Source organism: Vidua chalybeata, chromosome 6, assembly GCF_026979565.1.
Source record: "Vidua chalybeata isolate OUT-0048 chromosome 6, bVidCha1 merged haplotype, whole genome shotgun sequence".
Lineage (NCBI taxonomy): Eukaryota > Metazoa > Chordata > Aves > Passeriformes > Viduidae > Vidua > Vidua chalybeata.
This window is the reverse complement of record NC_071535.1, coordinates 35,820,875-35,843,375: the sequence shown is the minus strand read 5'-3', so window position 1 is coordinate 35,843,375 and position 22,501 is coordinate 35,820,875. Positions and strand designations below refer to the sequence as shown.

Here is a 22,501-nt window from a genome sequence, read left to right as displayed (position 1 = left end):
CTTAACAGGTCCTAGTAATAAGTCTGAGGACTAGGGAATGGAATATAAGAAGGCGGCATGGGCCACAATCCTGTTGTGACTCCATGCACGACCTTCCCTTGACAAAACCTTAGCAACACTCTGTGGATCCCTGTGCTGCTTTCCAGCAGGAGACTACTGGGAAACTGCTGCAGAGGGCAGCACACTGTCACACTGCCTGCAGGGTGTGGATATAAACCCCACACCAGCCACCAGGGATCAAGTCCTCTCCCCTTACCTCCTCCACATTCAGAGCTGCACTCGCTCCAGGAACTGTAGCTCCAGCTGTAACCCGAGGCCTGTCCTTGCAGGGGCAGGTAATACTCATACTGTACCCCCGTGTTTGGCTCCTGGCTGATGAGCTGTAAAAGCATGGGAGGAAATCAGTGAAATTACACTTTTCCATTTCACAGCATTTCCCCACCACATCTGAGGGTTCCAGCTGACTTGCACCTCTCCCATTCAACAAGCACTAATTCCCTGCACTGGATTTTCTCCTTGCCTTCCATCATATTCTTGAGAGTATTATTTTTCAGAGAAGGATGCGTTCAGCCCTCTTGGCTTTAGAAGATCCAGCTGCTCCTGTCACAGCAAGTACATTTCCTGCCTTACAGCACAGCATAACAAGAAGTGTCCCGGAGACTGTCCCTGCCCCAACACCATTTGGTGCTGACTCTTGCCTCCCTTAAAGTCAGCGCCCAAAGGAATAGGCAGGAAACCAACACTGAACCTTGCACTGCCTATTTCTGGGCAATAGAACCAGAGCAGCAATAAGTGCTATTTCTGCAGTCTAGCTTGAAGGCCCACAGCCTTGTAAGATTCCTGGGGTCCCCATCATGTCTCCAGTTTTTCCTAGCGTACTCCCACCGTGCAAAGTGAGAGCAGAGTGTCAGTGGGGGAAGGCACAGCCTCTCACCTCAATGACGAGGGGTTCTGTGGTGGGACCCCGGGCATGGAGGAGCTCTGGGGCCACATCACTCTCCGAGCCACGGTCATAGTGCAGCACCGTGCTGGCCACCTGCAGCGCCCGGCTGAAGTCAATCGTCCAGTGCCCGTTCAGGTAATACTCCCCTCGCACGTTCTTGACAGCTGGACAAACCCACATGCCAGAGAAAGGATCATAAGAACTCCACAAGGTTGCTCCTATTTCCACTCAATACTGTGTCACAAGCAAATGAGAGTGACCACCATCCTCCATCAATGCTGTCCTCCCCGTATGGCTTTTTTAGCAGAAGCTGCTCCACTTTCAAACATTGGCTCTTGCCAGTTTTGCTGCAGATCAAGCAATTTTTTGCTGCACAGCCAAATGCCTCCAGCATATTCCTGCCTTGCCTCTGCATTCCTCACTGTTAGACTGGAGCACAGCCAATGTCAGCCTCTGTCCTTCTTACCATTAAGATGTGGGATTCACACTCCACTGACTTTACACCACTATCTGATTCATCAGATACTCTGTTCAGAAAGCAAGATGTGTGCTGAATCCAGTTTTCTACTAAGGAAAACATCACCAGACTGATTTGTCCTAAGCACTCAGTGATGGAACACTCAGAAAGCAGAAGAGTATTTGCTTTCTCCACTGGAATTTCCTCAGCCCTGTCCAGAAAGCTAGGCAAGGCCTTTTCTCCCTCTGCAGAATGACCAGAATTTGAGGCTATACAAATGCCCCAAAGAAATCAATGGAGAAAAGAAGCCCACCCCAAACTTCTAGATGGCAGGAGTAGGTAGGGTTTGCATTCACCAAACAGAACTCTAGCCAAATTTGGCTAGATCAGCTAGATTCCTTGTAAGTTACAAGCAGGAAGTCTCAATGTGGTTTGTGTATTTTTATTCCACACCCAACACCAAGATATCCACAGGACAGAAAATGAAGTAAATGTGAAGCCCAGAGTTGTGCATCATTCATGTTTCAAGGATACTCAATATCCTGATATTCAGTTTTTCACTCTGCCATATCAAGCCCTCAAGGTAAACCCATATCTTAAAACCAGAGTTTAACTTAATGGCTGGAATCCAAATGAACTGATACACAGATTCTGACATCAATCATACCTAGGAAGTTCCTGCTGGGCTTAACCTCCTTAATTTGGATGCTTGTGGCTCCCACAGGGATAATAAAGATTTGATTGTAACCTGAAAAAAAAGGGGGATTATTCAATATCTGACTGTGGGTGCCATACAGCCACTCCTCTGTGCCAAAGATGCTCATGGCTTAATTTGTGCCTGAACAACTAGATGAGCTTTTTGATGGTGACATGAAGCATTTCCATTATCACTTTAACTGCATGATGAATAACCTCACCCTACATTATCCACAGATCAGTCTATATGTAAAAAATTCCAATGATACCTCAGAAAAGTCCGTTTGCTACATTTTGAAATCTTTGGAATTTCAGCAAGAATCATATTGGAGTTCAACATAGAGAGATGCGACCACAAGTGTGGTTGACATCTTGAAATTTTTCAAAATTGGCCAAATGCAGAAGATGCAGTCCCATTTCTAGCCCTGCACATGTCCTGGTGGGGCTATCAAAACACTGGACAGCCTCACGAAGATGGTGTGTGGTGATGTTATTATGGTGCACTTACAGCACCTGATGGAGAGGGAGTGGGGAAAGACATCAACATCATGGCAAGTACTCCAGTATGGACACAGATTAACGAAGTGATTCCCGGATAAGGCCAAGAATACCTTTTCTGATGCTGAGGCCACACACTGTACAGATATTTCAAGTGAATATCCAAGCATGCCTATAACAATCATGCGAGCAGGTGTCCCCCCAGCCCTTGTAGCAGTTGATTATTGGTTTAACTCTCTCCTTCTCACCTGCCCAAACTACCTAGGATCATCTGTACCTTTGGGGAGGCTGGCCACATCAAAAGTGCCCTTCACACCATAGCAGGTGTTGCCATCTCCTCCACACTGCAGGCACTTGTCCTCCTTCTTGACAGATTCCAGCATATTATCACAGCCAACAGCCTGTCAGAGCACAGGAGCATTAATAGGAATAAACTGTGATGAGAGAGGGAAAAAAAAAAGGCCAAATGCTGGACAGATCTATTGAGAAAGCCTGGATCTAGGGAGTCCAGAAAGTCAGGATAGGGCAGAGAAAACGACAAAACTGTTATCTACTATTTCACAGCTAGAGCCAGATAAATGCTATCCAGATGCTCCTCTGCACCTTGAAACTGAGTGATTCACCTTTTCTGATGCTATGATGAAAGGTCAAGTAAAACAAAGGGAGACAACAGAAAGACTGACAGACCCAATGATGAATGAAGGAAGTACCAAGATGACTAACCTGACAAACTCCCTCTACACAGATATCTCGCTTGCCAGGTTCACAGGTAGTCCCATCTACCACTGCTTCCTTGTGCCTGTAGTAGAAGTTTTCTCCCTTTGGAATACAGTTTAACTCACACTTATTAGGTGCTGGCAGGAGAGAAAAAAGAAACATTATATAATAGCTTGATACTGCACCAGGAGCCTAGTTCTAGATCACAGGAGCAGAAACAGAGGGGTCTACTGATACTAAGTGGCAGATATTGAATGGATTTCTGTGTCACAAACTGCTGGAGGCTGGAAAAATACCCTAGTAAAATCTCACTGTACACAAATATTTCCTCAGGGGACGTTGGTCTAAGTGGATATTTGGTTATTCCTTAGTAGGATTGCTCTTATACTCCCTTGGAGTACACGGCTTTCTAGAACAAGAACAAGTGCTGATACAGAAGTGTTATTTTAACAAGCAACAAAAAACCCTTTAAAATCCATTTTAAAATCCCTCATAATTTGTTAACCAACTGTGAATGATACCATATCAAAGCTCAGAGTAAGGGCCCCTGGTTCCCACACCTGCCTTCTGAGCTGGTTCCTCAAGAAAGCACGGGCTGATTAAAGAGATATATTTTCTGAAGCATTCATTAATTACATACATTTGCTTCTCTTGTGTCTTACTAATATTCTTTTGATAATATTGGAAAATACAGCAGAACTTCTGCTCCTCTAATACTTTGGAACCTCACTGCAACCAGTTCCAAATTTCCTTGAGCAATGTTCCTGAAAGAATGGCTGTTACAAGAGACAAGTACATATTGCTGCAACACTCTCTCTTGGCCCATGCATCCAGGACAGCAATTTCCATTTCCTGCTGGCAAAAACATTTTTTTTCCATGCCAACTCCTGTCCCCCACTCCATCTAAGGAAGTACCCTGCAAGGATACTACAGTAAAAAAACATTACAGTCACTTCAAAACATATTGTTGATAGGTAGTGATGAAGTGTAACGCCACATGTTTATCATTACCTCCATAATATGGAAGCCACTTATATTTCTTGCCTTGGAATTCTGTCCCATCAAACTCTGCACACTGCTCTGCCCGGAAATCCCGGGAGCCTTCCGGACAGTTCTGTTTGGAAGAGAAAATGTTTGTACTGGAGTATTATAAAAATGGAGGAAAAGAAAGTGTACAATAAAAATGTGGGGTTTATTCCTCCCCTTTAAAATGGGGCATAATTTCAATATACTTTTGAATGGATACTGTCAATGAACTGCATCCACTAGTGACATCAGAGAAACAGGAACTAATAATCACATTTTATTTCTGAACAAGAATTATGTTTGTCTGGGGAAAAGGAGCAACAGGCAACAAAAACGAAAACCAGAGCACTATACCTGAACATTACATGACCGATAGCTTCGTGTTGATCCAACGCAACTGGAAGGACCTCCTGTCCTGGAAGACAGAAAAAATACATGGAGCTCTCTGAAGAATAGATATGCAAAAAGTTATCTCATGGCAGACGTTACAAATCACCTTCACACCAAGCATATGCCCCTCACAGAGTTCCCTGAAACAGCAAAATAACTAAAATGCACTTCTTCACCACTAAAACAAGCTGGCATTTTCTAGTGGCATTTTATGCTATGGTTTGTATTCTGGCATGAATAAGACACACACCATGAACAACTGCAGTGCAGCTCTTCAGGGTCATGTTCCAACTAAATAATGGAAGCTAGGATTTTAGTCCGTTGTCCACCAGCAAAGGGTCGAGGTGTCCATACAAGAAAGAGAAACATGTTGTGAGCAGCACGAGGATAGTGGCCAATTCAGAATATTTTTGTGCATCATTTATCTTGATTTTTTTTTTGTGCACAATAGGTCCCTTATTAGGAAGGAGGAAATACGCCCATGGAAAATATGCAATACCCTTACTCCAATCAAATGACCCCAGCTGAGAATTATGGAGAGTAACAAATATGGAGGAAATTGATCTAAAAAGCCAATCAGTGCCTAACACCTCAGTGCTCCTAAAATGGAGAGACAGGCCTTCAGGGATTCTGGCAGGTATAAACCATAATGGGCAGCCTTCAAAAGAGACCTTTCTTTATTCTCTGTGGGAAGCAGCAGCTTCATAACTCTGGCTTCTTCTATTACAAAACCTCCTCTAATTTCTCTAAACAGAAAGAGGCTGGTTTTTTCATTATATGGAGAGTCTGGCTTTTTTTCCCTCCTTTGCTTTGTTTTCATCCACAACAGGATCTCTACAGTCCATCATTCCCAACAGGTGCAGAACCAGTCATCATCTTCATTAGGATGCAGCTAACCCAGCTGCAAATGAGGTGGCACAGCACTAACACTGTTTGAGCCAAATTCACTCTTCCTTTCTTCTGAGGCAATTTACCATCCTGGGAATCATAAACCTGAGGAAACCTCAGTGTTGTCAGGAGCTCTCAGGAGAGAAACCAACTGCTCTGGCCTGTTCTCCATCTCCCTCAGGGCTTGCCACACTAGACTTGATTGAACAGCTGCTACCATGCCAATCTCCTGATTGCACAGCCTCAGAACTCACAGAGAAACTGCTGTGCTCTATCAAAGGAGCCAAAGCAAGCATGTGTTGAAGAGGGCACTACTCAAAACAGCTGTGACAAGACTGAAACTGAGGTTCATCTCAAAGTGGATTCATTCCCCTGGGATCAAACGTTAAGTATTTTTTTTTTCTGGACGTATATTGGAACAAAACTGCAGGAGCTCAGTAACAGTACAACACATTTAAAGAAAATAAAGAAAAAAAAAAAGAGGTTAGCCCTCACCTTTGGGAATAGCAGTGCCGTTGCCGAAAGCTGACTCCACCGCCACAGCTCCGACTGCACTTGCTCCATTCACCCCAGCTCCCCCAGACATCAGCCTGCCTTTTCATCCGGCGGCCCTAGAAATAAAAAACCCCACAGACATAGCAAAAAGACACAGCAACACAGGAAAAAAAAATAAAAAGAAAATGAAGCAGAGATCCTCTGTGTTCCCTTGCAAAAAAAGGCTGTCTTGCTGTGCTGTATTCCTAACATGAAAAGTGGCACACAGTACTACATCAGAAAGATCAGGTCTCTAGTATCTAGGAGTATTAGCTTGCTGAAGCCATATAGCACATCCAGCTTCATAATCTCTCTTAACTGCTACTGTTTGGCTATTCATAGAATTTCAGCACTTTTGAATAACAATCTAATAGAAGATAACATCTTCATCTCAGCAAGGCAGCAAGGGCAAATCATTACTTCAGGGACTCTGAGCCCTGTCACTCCACACCAGATCAATGGAACCACTTAAACCCAAATCCTTGGCTCTAAGTCCAATACTTAAGAGAAGTAAAGGAAGCAGAAAGAAATGCCCCAGAACACACTTTTTACTGCAACAGAATTCCATATATGGACCTTTATTCCCCTTACCCAACTGTGTCCAATGACAATGTCAAGGTCTGGGCCATCATTAGCAAAACCCTTATTAATTTTGTATTTAGAAAGTCAAATATTGACATTAAGAGAAATAACCATGATAATATAGACAAAAATTTACATGTGTGATGGAACCAACCAAAATACATTGTCTTGCAAATATATGAAATATCATATTTTCAGAAAAAAAAAGCCTTCTGCAGCTGATGGGATCCACATACAGCAGGATGTGTGGTTAGTGGGAAGAATGGCAATATCTTAAGGATAAAGTAATATTTGCAAGATGCAGTCAGATTGATTCTGCTTGAAAAAAAGAAGGTAAGTGCAGGGTTACCTGGTGAGTGACACTGTAAAAACAGGGTTTGCTGGGCAGCTGCAAACTGTAGGGCAGTTTATGTATACAATTGTACCCCTGAGAAGGTTCTACAGGCCATTTGGGCACTGAGACATTTGCTGTAGTGAAGAGTGGGCAGGCAGAGAAAAAAAGGGTAAAAAATTATTGTGATGTGATCTAACTCGTCTCCACACAAAAACGTCCAAACCTCTGCTAGAAATACGAGCTAGTCTAATAAATCATCCAGTGAGTCCAGTTCAGGCAAGATGCATGGGTTAATCCTCCCTTGTCAGTTAGACAGGTTTTATAGTTTTCCACACACACTCTCTTGCCATACTGTATGTCCAAGTTACAGTCTTGTTTCTTTACTTCACCTTTATTCCCTGCTGCTGGCAGAGCAAGAGTCAGAAATATTAGCCATTCATATCTATGCATTTACTACCAAATTACCCCCAACTATCTAGCTGCAGAGTCACCCCAAATTATTACCTGTATTTCTCTAATGTGAAACACTTTCTTCCTAGCTCAGCTACTTACTTTTCTTCACACAGTCTTTTCTAATACCTCTGGTTCAGATTAACTCTGTTTCTCTTTGCCCTGCTCATTCAGTGGCACTGCCCAGGTTTACAGCCATTTCTACATGCCTCCTCTTGGCCAAGTCAACATCTCCCTGATCCTGTGCCAAACCGTTCTCCCACTCTTTCACTCCAGATATTCAGTTCACTGTTTGTCTCCTGCATTCTCATTTGCCTTTCTGGGCATAATCTCAACAATAGTGTTTTAGCTTTCAGCAAGGTTTTTTTCAGCAATCTTATTTTCCTGAATTTTTCTTTCAGACACCTAATTCCTCCCCCTGTAATCCCTCCTCCCTTACCCTCAAAAGAATAAAATACACTACCACTCTTTCTCAGCAGTCTTATTCCTCTGTATCAGCTGACTGATTTAGGTGCAGTATTAGCTCACTGTGGAAACAAGGGACCTTTCAGTCAGCATAAGGGAGAAGGAAACATGTAGATAAAAATCCAAAGGAAGAGCATTTGAAAGTCAGATTACTGGAAGGCAATTAGGATAGAAAGCCCTTCCTTGACACACACACACCACCCTGATAAATATTCCAATATCCCTCCTACAGAACTAGCATTATTTATTCCTTCTATAGAGAGTAGAATCTGCAGGGACTCTTTGTTGTAAGGCTTATGCATCCACAGAGTGCAGGAACAATCATTTTTCTCAGTAGCACTCCATTTATGTACACCCCAAAAGGAGCATTAGACAAAAGAATCCTCCCTAAGCTGTACAGTGTCAGAGAAAGATTTTAATAGGGGCCCAACTCCCATATTTGGAAATCTGTGTACGGTCCTCATTACTTCAGTAACTGCACATGTGTAGGCAGACAAAGATAAAGCTGCATGTTTATAATAAATATATTATTACATAACTTGATAACAGGACATTTTCAGATGCTGTCAGACAGTTTCTGTTCCAAAAGCCTCTTTCTGCTCTCTTCAGACTCTGGAATGCCTTTATCTCATGTCAGCCAGGACAACTAAATTCCATTCCCTTATGGATTTCAGAACGAAAAATCTACAATCTTCATCACTGTTACAAATTCATTCGGTTCTGTTCTTCCCTTGCTTCAGCCTGACATTCATACAAGAATGTAGATTCTTTATCTGCATAAAGTATATATTTTAATATTTCAGGAGAAGAGAGAAAATGCATACAACCATCTTTCTTGACTTCTAAAAAGTCCCCAAAGAGCAGTCAGTTAACGCCCAACTGCTCTGTCCAGTTTTATCACCAGTTGAGACACCAGCAATGCATCCTTTCTGGGAATGTTGATATTGCCTATGACCCTGGCACTGTGGGCTCTCAGAGCCCATTTGCATACAGGCTGCTGCGGTATACAAGTTTAGAAGGCCAGGGATTTCATTTTTATGAACACTGCATTGCTTTCATCAGTTCCTAGACAGAGGAACTGCTGATGTAGTTGCAGCATCTGCTGTTACCAGGCCAACTGCATCTGATATCATCAGCAAGTAAAGAGCTATGCCTCTGAGTCATTAGACCTCCAGACCTCATCTGCAAAGACGGTTCCAGTATGCGTCACAGGCAAACAAAAGAATTCTGGAAAAGTGTCCCAGATAGCTTATTATATACCATGTAATGTTTATTTTAATATATGACACATGCACTGGAAGAGAAGCTATGAATGGGACAGAGCTGGCACTATGCAGGAGCACTTCAAAGGGGGCCCTTGAAAGACTTTCCAGTCAGTTTGATGAGATGGATAGGAAACTATGCATGGGAAGAGTACTGTGCTTCCCAGACAAACACATTGCAGGCATGCAGTGATCCACAAAGTTAATATCACCAACTGTGGAGAAGTAATTCAGTGGGAACAATTTCCTAGTGCCTTGCTGCAGCTCAAATACTAGCAAGCTATCAAAGAAAACGTCAATTTACTATACAGTCACAAGTGTTCAATGAAGTTCTGCAGTCACACATCCCAACAACCTACATCCCAGGTAAGTTCTTACCCCTTGCTCCTTGGGCACCTTTCAGGACTCAGAGATAGTCACCCTGAATTATTTTGTGGGGTTTTTTTGGTGCTGCTTTTCCAGACTGACGAGCAGCGACAAAATATCCTGTTGCACCACTCCAACAGCCGCTACTCAAAGCACATGGTTACGGATAACCACTCTATGACCAAGAGGTTTTGGACAAGGCCACTGCTTGCTTTTAGCCCAGAAGGTTGCATAGCTTTGACCTATTGAGGTGCGACTGAAGCATCATTTTGGACACTGAAATGTTGTTACTGTGACTTCTGGGGCTGTTTCACATGCTTACTAAGTTCCACTGGAATTGGATACAAATCTCAGCGCGGACAGGGAGAACGTGGCAAGAAATAGAGGCTGACAACAAGGCTTTGTTCAGCTGTTACCCACTGAAAACAAATATTGCTCACAATGATAAAACAAGTAATGTGGTGTTACAGTTATATAGTGTTTCCATGGCTTAAAACTACAGTCAAAATCAGACTCTCTCTCTTTAACCTTTCTTAGTATTTTTGAAATAACACTGCATCATTTTATTTGATAAATATCTACTTTCTGGTGTTTATAGTTTCTGAAATATGGTTAATGTTGATTTTGACACACCCTGAACTGTAGCATCATTTAGGAAACATGTAGGAGAGAAGGGTGAAAACCAAATACTTTACAAAAGAAAACTATCACCACTATCACATCTGTAATGGTTTCATTGCCAAAGTCTTGGCAAGTAAGAAGTCTCCAGTGAAAAAATGCAACTTTGATAACATTGAATAATAAGTGCTTAGGGAGAAGTTAATTGCTCAGAGAAAAGTTTATAATGGAAATGGAAAAGGAAAGAAAAGTGTCAAGGTGTGCCAAAGGTTGGCTGCTCCTTGTGGGCCAGTAGTGGGAGGCTCTCCCAGGACAACACAGCAAGCCAGGGAGCAGCACAAGCCAGTGAGCAGCCCCAGCCCTGGGAATTGGGCACCTCCACCTGAAACCAGGCTGGGAATTGGGACTGCAGGTGGGCCTGACTCATCAGGGTCCATGGCTGGCCAGGCAGAGTTGTGCAGATCCTCAATGGGGCAAGAGCCAGCAGTCCCAGGAGTCTACAAGGGTGTCCTGGGCAGCGGGCTGGGTGTGGAGAGTCCAGTTAGGGCCTGTAAAGCCTAGTAGTGCCCTCAGGGCCCTAACAAAAACAACCCACATGGACTGTGTCCTTAGACCATGTGTTCTTTGGGATATGAACGATTTCCTTCTCCTTTCTATATCCAGAAGAATTACCCAGTACTACAATGATAACCACCAATAATATATTTTCATATAGCTAAGCTCTGCATGACATGTGGTATCCAACCCTCAAACTTAATTGAAAGGGACCTGAAAACATTCAGTATATATTACATGTCTATAATTTAGATATCTGCTGTTATGCTAATATGCATTTTCAAGATGGCTTCATCTGCAACCAGCTAGGATATTAGCCAAAAATGCTACCAAAAAGGAGCTAATGAACCAAATCACATCAGCAAAGCATTTTTTATAATTCTGTCTTAACCATTGATCTTGGCTCAGACACAGCAGGCTCGCAGAGAGCTTTGAAGGTGAACAATGCCAAGTACCATTTCTATGAATAATGAATAAGCAATCAAGGAATTGTATTTGAGTAAAACTAGAAAAACAAGAATGAAAGTGAACAAGATGGTAACAGCAGGAAGCAAAATACAAAGTGGTGCAGAAGAAGTGAGTATCTTATTAAGACAAGTTGCTTTACGAAGATGAGGAAAAAAACCCAGGCTTTGTTAGCTTTAATGGCTTGTGGTTTACACTCACTGTTTGCGTCTCCTTTCATTCCACTCTCACCCTAGCCATGGCTCGTTAGCATATCCCCTCTAACAAATCCAGTAAAATCCAGCAGTTCCCTGATACATTCATTTTCTCAAAACACTTCAAATTCTCCCTATATCACTGAACCAACTCCCTCATGGTTCCCACCTCTTTTCCATGTTCCCTTTTCAACTCTTCAACACACCTCACTGTGCTGCCTCTCTCTGGGCTGTCGCACCCTACAGCTAGCTCCTTCCACACCCACTGATTTTCTGTCAGCTGGGGAGGACATGGTGCACGCCTGGAGCTCTGCACAGCCAGGGGCGTGCTGGCCCACGGCACTGTGCCCTATTGCTGGGCAGCAGGCAGAGCAGGTACCATTCTGCTTTTCAGAAATGGAAAGGCTTCCAGGAACTCTGGGTGGCCTGGAGATGAGGAGGGAATTTAAAGAACTCTGAAAAGATAGAGCCATTGCAGAGAAGTCAAATTAATTCTTGGAATCCTTGTGGAGGAAATAGAGCACATTCAGAAAACTCTACAAAGAGGATGATTGTGAATAAACTTTATGACCCCAAACTTATTTGGAAAAGTGGACAAAACACACAGTATGAAGTCACTAGGAGTTGTTTATCCAAGGGGCCTAACAGGAACTCAAGGTTGAAATGGATAAACTGTTACATACTAGCAGACAACCCTCTCAGCTAAATCCACTTCAACATGTGATTATTGGAAAGTGGAAAATCTGACATCAGTTTACAAAATGATCCCAGGGGAACCCATGGAACTGTACATTTACAGAGCGTAAAACTGACGTCAGCTGACAAATTAATAGAAGTTATAACAAAGAACAGAGCTAGCAGGCACCTGCATAAATACAGGATGTTTGGGAAAAAGTCAACAAGACTTTTAAAGGCAAATTCTTCTTCTTCTAAGAAGATTGCAATTCTTAGAAGATTCTAAATTCTTTTAAGAATATTGCAGTTCTTCAATTAACAAAAACGATAACAAAGGTAACCTGCTAGATACACTGAGATTTGTAAAAAACTTCCCAAAAATCCTTCACGTAAAGCTTTAAAGGAAATTAAGCAGTCAGAAGGACAATTCTTCAATGGATGATGAGCAAGTGGCCCAAAGGCAAAAGCGGGAGTAAAATCTCCATCCACTGCAAGACCTGACATTAGCAGCAGAATTCCATAAGGAACTAGAATGCCTCAACACATTTATTAGTTATGCCAAAGCCACAGAAGTAATGAAAGCAGATGATAAGGGTAATATAGGGTAATAAAGGACAACAGAAAATCAGAGACATACTGCAAAGAAATATGGGAAAACATAGTATTAGCAATTTATCACTAAAATGACAGTGGAGATTTAATGTAGGCAACTTAAGTGACACACAGGGGAAATACGAATCCTATCCCAAAATGCTATTATTTATTAATTATGAATTAATATTAATAAAACATTACATGATAGTTGATATTTAGCTCTCAAGAGCAGGATCTTGGTATTATGGCTTTAAGGAGGCATTGACCAAATTCAGGAAAGAGAGACAGAGACATCTCAAGCTCAAAGGGTTCATATACTGGAAGTGTATTGGAGAAATTATATTTGCCTATCTTTAATGTTTTTTTCTAGACACATGCTCATGACATAACTGTAGACAGGTTATAGGGCAAAACAAACTGGTTCTACCTGGTAAAATTATTCTTGTGCATGTTTTCTCCCTTTTTCTCCATAGGAATAACAGTAAAATTGCCTTTTTCTCTGTCCTCACAGTAATTTTTACTGTTTCTGTATGACCTTAACTTTGATGTCCTTGTGCACCTTCTGCCCTTTGTTAAAGCCGGTTAAGCCATCTAAGAGTTTATTCAATAGATTAGCACTTTAAACAATAAAAATGTTAAGTTATTCAGAATAAATTAAAAAGCAGCATTTCAACCTAGAAATGCAGATCCATATAAAGAATGTATTACTTGGACAGATCCAGTATGTCAGGGAAACTGACATACTGAACTTCAGCGGTGGCCAAGCAAAACTTCTCCTTTCATTCAGCATGGCTTCAAGAGGAATTATTGATTGCATGGAGGGGGTAGAGTCTAATGCTACAGAGAAATGTCAGCCTTCACAGTCTCAGGGTATTTCAGTTATATCCCTTCCAAAAAAAAAAAAAAAAAAAAAAAAAATCACCAGAATCTCCAAATTAGAGATAGGCAGGTGAACAGATGAACTGAAGAAAATATCTTCCATTTCTGGTTCTTTTAACATATAGTATGATTTTTTTATTAGATGTGAGACAGCAAGCAATCATTTAAGTATATTTCCACCTGTAAGAGAAAATAAGACAACCAACAAACTCTGCTTGATTTCTGGTCTCTCATCCCTGATCTTCAAAGGTGGCCTAGAAAACAAAACACTTACTCCAAGTGATAATTGCCTCTTTTTTCCCCCACTCTCTTTTCCTTTACACCTAACAAACATGTAATGTCTTCCTTTGCTAACACTTCCACTCTTCTCTGCAGGTCATCTTTTACCTGAGATGACCAACTCACTAATAAAGTTTAACTTCAAGTCAGGGAAACTGTTCTCAAGCTGCATTTACTTCAGAGAGATCCTGCTTCTCGCTCAAAAAGGAACAGGAATCCCAGTTCGTAATTGCTGCATTCTTTCTCTGATAATATCACATTGGCTTAACATAAAGTAACCTCTCTCAGCAAAGCTAAACCACATGGCTAATACTTCTAAGACCAAGGAAAAGAGAAAAATAAGCTAACCAAAAATCCATTCTCTTTATTTCAAGTGATAAGTCTCTCTAGCTTTGAAGCAGGAGACAGCAATTACTGCTTTGCAGATAACATCCCTAGGACCAAAGGCACTACGAGAATTCTAGTATTTAATTGCCATGTTAGACTTTTCATAAGATGTGCCACAATAGGCCTGATGACTTGAACCTATTAGCTCTTTCAGAAATACTTTCTACAAAGCACTTGAGTTACAGATGTTGACAGTTCTTAACAAAAGTATCTTTCATTTCTTATAACAGTGCTCAGAAGAGCATTTACTTACTGAAAATGCAGAGGGTGATGTCGTTGTTAGCATGAGCAGAAGGAACAGTTTCTTCATCTCTGCCTGTGGGAACAGAAGAATTACTCATCGAGATTGCTTGCTTCTTTGCTGTTTGTTTGGTGGAAAAGCTACAATACCATGAAGTAAAAATGGAGATGGAAGTAAAATCAAGGGGAGAGAAGAGAAGCAGTTTTACCACTAAACTCCCTGGATAGATGAAGGCATCTGCAAAGACTGAAATTACCCTGCACAGAAAGCCAGGATATAATTACTGAGAGTGCTTATTTCCCTGAACTTTCCTCTGGTATTATGAGAACACCATCCGCAGGCACAGTGGAAGGTGCATGCTGTTGCATGTCTGCCCTCCCACCCCTTTATGTATACACCTGATAAAATACTTGAGGATTGCAATGACTTCAACCAACCCAAGGTAAAAAATTCCACAGTTAACATTTCTGTACCCTACATTCATCTTGTGTCATTGTGCTTGTTTAAAATCCAACAATTCATCATGGACAGCTATAGCTAGATTCCACCATGAGCAGTTATATGAGCTCTGCAGAGCTAGAAAGGAGATCAGGTCATGTAGGCTGGTAGGCAGCATAAAACAGTTCCTGAATTTGGGGCATTATCCACATTTGGGATCATAATACTTTGCTGGTACTTTCCCTGTTGCTACTTAACCCTTCCTCTTTTGAGTTGCAGCGACACCAACCACCACCCACCAGAGCTCACAGCTGTGACAGGGACACTTCAGCCACTACAATCTGACTCTTTCTCATCACTGTTTTCTCATGATCTTGTGACCAGTTAAGCCCAGGGGAAAATAAAAAAAAAAAGACAGACTAGATATTCCTAGCACAGTTTTATCTAGTTTGGGCTTCCTTCTAATTTGGAAAAGGAAAGGTAAAAGGAAAAATTTTCCTTTCACAGTACACAAAAGCATCAAGGAAGAAATGTTTATTTAATCAATCCTAGTAACAATATCTGTTTTAATATTAAAACTTCATATATAGCAGCTTTAGCCTGGCCTATTAAATTCAGATAAAATACAGAATGTGTATCACTATTAACAATGATAACATTGATATAAAATCATTGTTGCATGAGGATATGACATCAGAACCAAGAAATACCCCAAATGAAATTTAGTTGATCTGGTATTTGAATATTTCAGGTTACTTTATGATGGGCAACCATTTTTCTTATAGTCTTAGGCCTCAATGAACAGATTTTATTACAACTCTCCAAGTCCGTATATACTATGGATTTTAACACTCCCAGCATTCACCGTGCTGAGAATAAAAAGCTTGTTCCTAAATACTTTCAGATGTAAAAGCTACTAAAAAAAATCAGTTGTGCCAGTCTGTGTGCAAAATAATAATGAGCAGGGAAAATGGAATTGGGAAAACAAGCACGGATAAACTTCTCTCCCTAAATACTGAGCGCCAGTCGTACAATTCATAAGAAAATGAAGATATAGGAGCTTTTTATATGAAAAGGCTATCATTAATTTTGGTTTAGTAATTCTTAGGAAACTGAGGGAAGACTGTGTATCCTCCATCATCCACAGGTGCTACTACAACTCTTTCTATTCAAATCAAGGAAGAAACAACCTGAGGCTACCCTCCAGAAGAGGTCAAGAATGCTCTCTGTGCTGTGGAGGCCAATGACCAGAGCAGGCTGGATCTCTGTCACAACCTTGCCAAGCATCCTATCCTTTCTCAGGGGAAGCACAGGTAAGAAGAGACCCTTTTGCTACATGATCTGTATACCCAAGCAGCAAAGTTCTCCTGAATGACCTTATAATGGCCCACAGCACTAGGAAAAAACACTCTGAAAGCAGCATCTTCCTTGAATGGTGTTGCCATCAGAGGTAAATATTTGAGATCAGCTCCTATTCCTACTACGAAAAGGGGAAAAAAAAAAATCATCTTTTCCCTTTTCATCTCTCATATGTGAGAGAGCACTCCTCTCTCACATATTCCATTTTCAGCCACCTCTCAGGTCCACAGATATGGCCTTGAAAATCATATCCTTGTTCTGCTGCTAATGAACTGTCTGTTCAGCTCTTTCTACCAAGAGGCAGACAGGGAGCAGGGACCAAACCACATGAGGCTCCTGGAGAAGAGGCTAGAGGAGCAGGTCACCAGGGCTAGCAGTGCTCCCATTCTCCAGGTAGTTAGTATCTTGGATGTTTTTAGCCAGGCAGCAGAAAAAGATTCTCTGAGGAGACAAGGAGAGTCAGAACCCAATGTATGGGGCAACCCTGTGCACCAAAGCAGCGAGAGGTTACAGCTCTGGTGCTTGTTTGTACCTTTGTGCCATTGCACTTGCATGGAAATTGCTATCATAAGTCCCAAATTTAGCATTAAAATGTTTAGACCATCCAGACCGATTAAACTGGTCAAGAGATTCCAGGAAGGATCAGCAGAAGGAAGAACAGGACCGTCTGTATCCTGTGAAATTCCCGACTGGAAAACAAATCCTGCATTTGATTACTGAGTGTCAACAAACTTGTTATTTTAAAAGCTTCCTCAGATGTAGGATTCAGCATTGATTCCTTTCACCTTAGTTTCAACCCCAACAGATGGGATTGAAGAATCTGACTGAAACCTTAAAAAAAGGGTCAAGTTCTGTTTCTGGATTTAATGGCACTTTAACTCATTGTAGGACCTGGGGTACAGCAGCATATGTTTATTCTGCTTGCTCGCCATTCTTCTCACTGCAGGCTGGGTATGCGGGGGAAGGAATGAAAAGCACAGTGTTTTGCAGTTCTTTCACTTGTAGCAACAGCAGCTGCTGCTCCCTAAGCCTCCTGCCCTTCTCTAGTTTTCTTCAACCCTCCCCAGCTCCCTTTTCCCACTGTGTGCTAGAACAGCATCTCCACCCCTCCTCCACCCAGAAACAGCAGCAGAGCCTGAGGGGAAATGGTGACTTTATGCTCAAGCTATGGAACAGCTGCTGGAAAGCTCATAAGGAGGAATTCCTGCCACAGTGCTAAAATATGAAGTTATCTCAGGGAGAGAGTTTATGAGTTCACAACAAGAAAGGAACAACCAGAATCTTTAACCAGAAATAGAGGTGTGCCTAGCTGAAACCTCTGCCCATACACCAGAAGAGATTCAAATTGTCTAGGCAGTCACATCTGGCATTAACTGCTCGGGTGAGATGAATAAAGGCTTGAACTGGGGAGTGGTTCCAGCCTTCTGTGAGCTTGGTCAAAAAGAATCTGCTTCAGAGTTGAGCTCTGGGCTGTTTTCTATAGGAGATGCTGACCAAAGCTTCTCCAAACACTGGAGAAATTAAAACTGGGATTTAACTTTAACAGCTCAGGAACCTTCGATTCCAGAACAGAAGGGTGAGAGGACCACAGAGGAGATAGCTGGAATTTCCTAACTGAACAGAACACAAGAACTCCACTACCACTGAAAACTGGGATAAGCACCCTTATTTGAGGACTTAACACTGAACCCATTCAGGAAAGAAGCTTCTGCCTTTACAAACAGAAGTTCTAGAAAAGACAGATGGGCAGACTTGGAGACTTTTCTATAGTGAAGCCAGCGGTGAGCTGCTGTAAAAATGTTTTATTTAGTTTGAAACTCTTATCCAGGGCCAGGCAGGCTTAGCAAGATCTAAGCAAGTCAAATCTTCATGAAGACCAGGAATATGTTTTAGAATCAAGGACATTTTTAATGACTCCTATATTTACTTTACGTGTGTAAATCCTGTCTTCCAATGCACAAATAAAATTGCTTACTTAAACTTGGCCACTTTTTCAAACAACCTCTTAACATCCATATTCTTAGGGAAACAAGACCTACATTGCCTGTATATATATGAAAAAATAACTTTGAATCAATTGTCTAATTTCAGGGTCTCAAAAGCAATAAAGTTACATTTTGAGGGAAAAGATACTGGACCAGGATGAAGAGATGTGTTGAACTTTTAATCTATTTAGATGATGACTTCTTCTTTTCAACAGGAAGGAAATCCAAACTTAAAAGTAATGTTATTAATAATTTATCCTGTATAAGCAAGAACTTAAGCTGTTTAGGCACTACAGAATCAGATCACAAAGCCAGAATAAAACAAGTTTCATGAGCTCCATTGCTCACAGATTTATCAGGTTTTCTCTATTATTTTTGAAAATAATTGGACAGCCAGTGTTATTCTCTGTTTAGCACACAAGACAGACCAGCCTTCTTTGGCATGTGAACCACATTTCTAAATCATCTTTAGCCAAAGAGACATATCACATTTGTGGGTCAGGGATTATTCTAGGAGTGGTTACGAGCCTACCCTCTCGGCCCCCCGAGTCACCAGGCCAGCCCAGATATAGGGGGCCTTGAGGGAAGGCACGTCAGGAGATGGGCACAGGTACAAAAGAGGCTCCAATTCCCGATGTGGTGCTCCAAGCTTGTTTAATCCATGAGATGGAAGGGAAAAGAGCGAACAGGAAGTGTCATGGCCTTATCTAGGCTCTGGACAGGGAGGGCTTTCTGGCTCTCCGCCAACCCCAGGGGAGCAGGAAGGAAGGGACCCTGTTTATCTGATTCCAGTCACAGGGGTCCCCAAAAGGGAGGAATGTATAGCCCGAGTGCACTGTAACAGAGTGGTTCTTGCCTTTGGCAGAAGGCAAAAAGACCCCTTCAGGGTTCCTGCTTGTGTAATCAAGATGAGATTTAGCTGGACATGCAGGTAAGTGGCAAAGCCACCCAGCATTACTGACTTTGGCAGGTCCTTACAAGTAATTTCATCACCTTTTTGGGAATTTGAATTACCCAGTATGGATCTATCATTTCCTTTGAAGTAACCCTGACACAGAAGCTGCCTTTGCATGCACAGCTTCTGAAATAGTGGTTGGCCACCTGGCAATAAATATTTACCTGCTGCAATATCAACAGAAATGGCATATTGTAAAGTTTAGCACATCCAGCACTAAAACAGATGTTGCCACAGGGATCCCACTAGTCACAGGTTTTCAGAAATTCCTTCCCTTTCCTCCACTCACTCCCCTTTAACACATCAGATCTCACTTTGATGTTATATTTTTAGAAATTTGGTTGAAGGAGGTGGGAAGCCAGAATGGGCAACATATCATCATCCTGTTATTCACTGACAGAAATTTTTTGAGTCATTGACTGAGAGCAAAGTCTTTGAGCTTTTAGATTCACTACATTTTCTAAAGACATTATGATTTTTGCTTTGCTCTAAGAACCACCCAGCATATCTTTGTTCCAACTTGCTTTTGTTTGCCTTGACAACTGAGAAGCACCTTTTAAGTTTTTGCTGGAAGAATTAAAAAGGAAAAATATACACACAGAGAAAGAAGCTAAGATGAAGGTGGGGAGACAAAGGGGTTCCGTGGAACAGGGATCAAGGATAGGGAAAAACCTCCCTTTGCTTAGGGTGTGAGCTGAGTGAGGAGAGCAGAAGGACCACATCACACAGCCTAGAGGAACCAGGAAATAAATCACCACTTTAGGCAGATAATATCACATTCAAGATACTTCTTAATATGCCTGTTTTCTTCCCCAAACACAGAAAATCATCCTGGTTTTGGACAAATTTTCAAAGAAAATCATGGGTCTTATGTCCTTTGGGTTGGGCCAGATAAGCCAAATAATGTCTGTGTACCTGTTAAAACAGAAATATGATGAATTTCCTTTGTCTTGACCATGCCATGAACCACATCCATGAAGAGCTGCTTGTATACAAAGCAAAGGGTAAATGTTTATAAATGAGTGCAAACACAGGACTGGCTTAAAGGGCTTAATGGGAAAGGGGAGAAAACAAAGAAAACACAAGTTGTCTGAGCAGACGTTTTATGGCGGTGTTTTTACCATTGGTATCCAGATTTAATAATTCATTCTAATACATGTTAGAAGTTGAAGAATCCTCATCAAGCAAGTAATCCCACTGAGATATACTTTCAGCCACGTTACGCATATCATGGAAGACAAACTTTCAGCTAGAATATCTTTAAAATTCACTTTGTCAAATAAAAAAAAAGTTTGAAACGCTTACTAACAAGCACAACAGCAGAGCACCAGCTGGCTGGAGAACTGAGTAGTGGTAACACAGAAGCATCTTCGAGCCTGCTCTATCAATGGTTTTCAACTCAGCCTTCAGGCTGATTCCTAATGTGAATCTGCACCAGGCCATCACTTCATGTGGCTGACAAAGACTAACAATATTTTTTACAGAGGACTTCTACAGTAAAGGAAAGTTTAGCAGGGGAAGCCACAGCAGCCTCTGAATACTGAAAACACACAAAACAGTAGCTGAAAAATCATTAGGCTCAAGAGCAAGTTCGGCACACAGAGATTCTAGTAAGGCCTCACACCATACCCTATCAGTGGGTGGGGAAGATGCAGACCTGCCTCGTTCTGGCTCTCCAAAATCCACAATGATGTATCTCAGGCTTAGGTCAGTGAAGCACCATCTTCCAAGCAAATGTAATCACTATGCCAGCCCTTTGCAGGAGCTAATACAGTATTTCATGAGGGCAATTTTCTGTCTACCTATTAATATCAGCTCAGATTCAATTTTATGCAACTAGCCTCCCACTATTAGGTTTGCAGCAAGAGATTTATTATAAGGAGTAAAGATAGGATTCTGCCTTCTATTTTGGTAGTCTCACTGTGCTTAGCTGTTAATTAAATCTGGGAGCATGTAGGGATAACGACAAGCACACAGACTGATTTAGACACTGCTAAAAGAAGCCACACACTGCCTATGGAAAATACATGACAAGGATCTAATACTCCAAACACTAGCATAATTGAAGAGGAATGGCTAACAATCTTTTACATTTACTACTGTCCTGTCACAGCTTAAGCTTCATTTCTGTGAGTTATTTAGCCTGACCTGAAATATCACCTGACACTGAGCACTGGTGCTGTTTATAAATAATAGAATGGATTGGGTTGGAAGGAACCTTAAAGATCATTTAGTTCAACCCCCCTGCTATGGCCAGGGACACCTCCACTAGACCAGGTTGTTCAAAGCCCCATCTGACCTGGCCTTGAACACTTCCAAGGATGGGGCATTCCCAGTTTTCCTGGCCAACCTGTTTAGTGCCTTACCACTTTATGAATGAAGAATTTCCTCCTAATATCTAGTCTAAATCTCCCCTCTTTTAGTTTAGAGCCATTATCCCTTGAGCTATCAGTACCTGCCAACATAAAAAGTGGCTCACCATCTTTTTTTTAAGTCCCCTTTAAATACCAGAAGGCAGCAATAAGGTCTCTCTGGAGCCTTCTCTTCTCCAGGCTGAACAATGCCAGCTCTCTCAGCCTTTCTTCATGGAAGAGGTGCTCCAGCCCTTTGAGCATCTTGTGACCTCCTATGGACCCACTCCAGCAGCTCCATGTCTTTGTTATGGTGAGGATCCCAGACCTGGACACATTATTCCAGGTGGGGTCTCACAAGGGCAGCAGAGGAGAATCCCCTCCCTTCCCCTGCTGGCCATGCTGCTCTGGATGCAGCCCAGGATGTGGTTGGTTTTCTGGGCTGTGAGCAAATACTGACAGCTCATGTCCAGCCTTTCATCCAGGAGAACTGCCAAGTTCTTCATATAGGATCACATCAAAAGCCTTACAGAATTCTAGATAGCTGACATCAGTCAGTCTCCCCTTGTCAGTCGCTGCAGTCACTCCACCACAGAAGGACACCAGGTAGGGCAGGCAGGATTTGCTCTTAAGTGAAGCCATGCTGGCCTGTCTTGCATCACCTCCTTGTTTTGCATGCCTCCACACTGCTTCCAGGAGGATCTGCTCCACAATCTTCCCAGGCAGAGGGGAGACTCACAAGTGTTTAGTTCCCTGGGCCTTCCTTTATCCTCTTTTTAAAAATAGGAAAAATGTTTCCCTTTTTCCAGTCACTGGGGAGTTTGCCTGACTGCCATGACTTTTCAAATATCTGGAGAGTGGCTTGACAACCACATCAGTCAGTTCCCTTAGGCCACTCAGACTTGTGCCTATGCAGTT

The 22,501-nt window shown here is 42.0% G+C and overlaps 1 protein-coding gene across 1 annotated transcript in view; it reads right to left on the bottom strand.

Annotated features, from left to right (window-relative positions):
• Nucleotides 1-22,501, bottom strand: part of PAPLN (papilin, proteoglycan like sulfated glycoprotein) — a 62,254-nt gene that overhangs the window by 24,658 nt on the left and 15,095 nt on the right. Inside the window, 9 exon segments of the mRNA XM_053945112.1 lie at nt 257-380; nt 935-1,107; nt 2,068-2,148; nt 2,872-2,995; nt 3,318-3,448; nt 4,323-4,425; nt 4,692-4,752; nt 6,111-6,226; nt 14,508-14,570. Coding sequence (XP_053801087.1) covers nt 257-380; nt 935-1,107; nt 2,068-2,148; nt 2,872-2,995; nt 3,318-3,448; nt 4,323-4,425; nt 4,692-4,752; nt 6,111-6,226; nt 14,508-14,564 — 970 coding nt within the window. The 5' untranslated portion in view covers nt 14,565-14,570.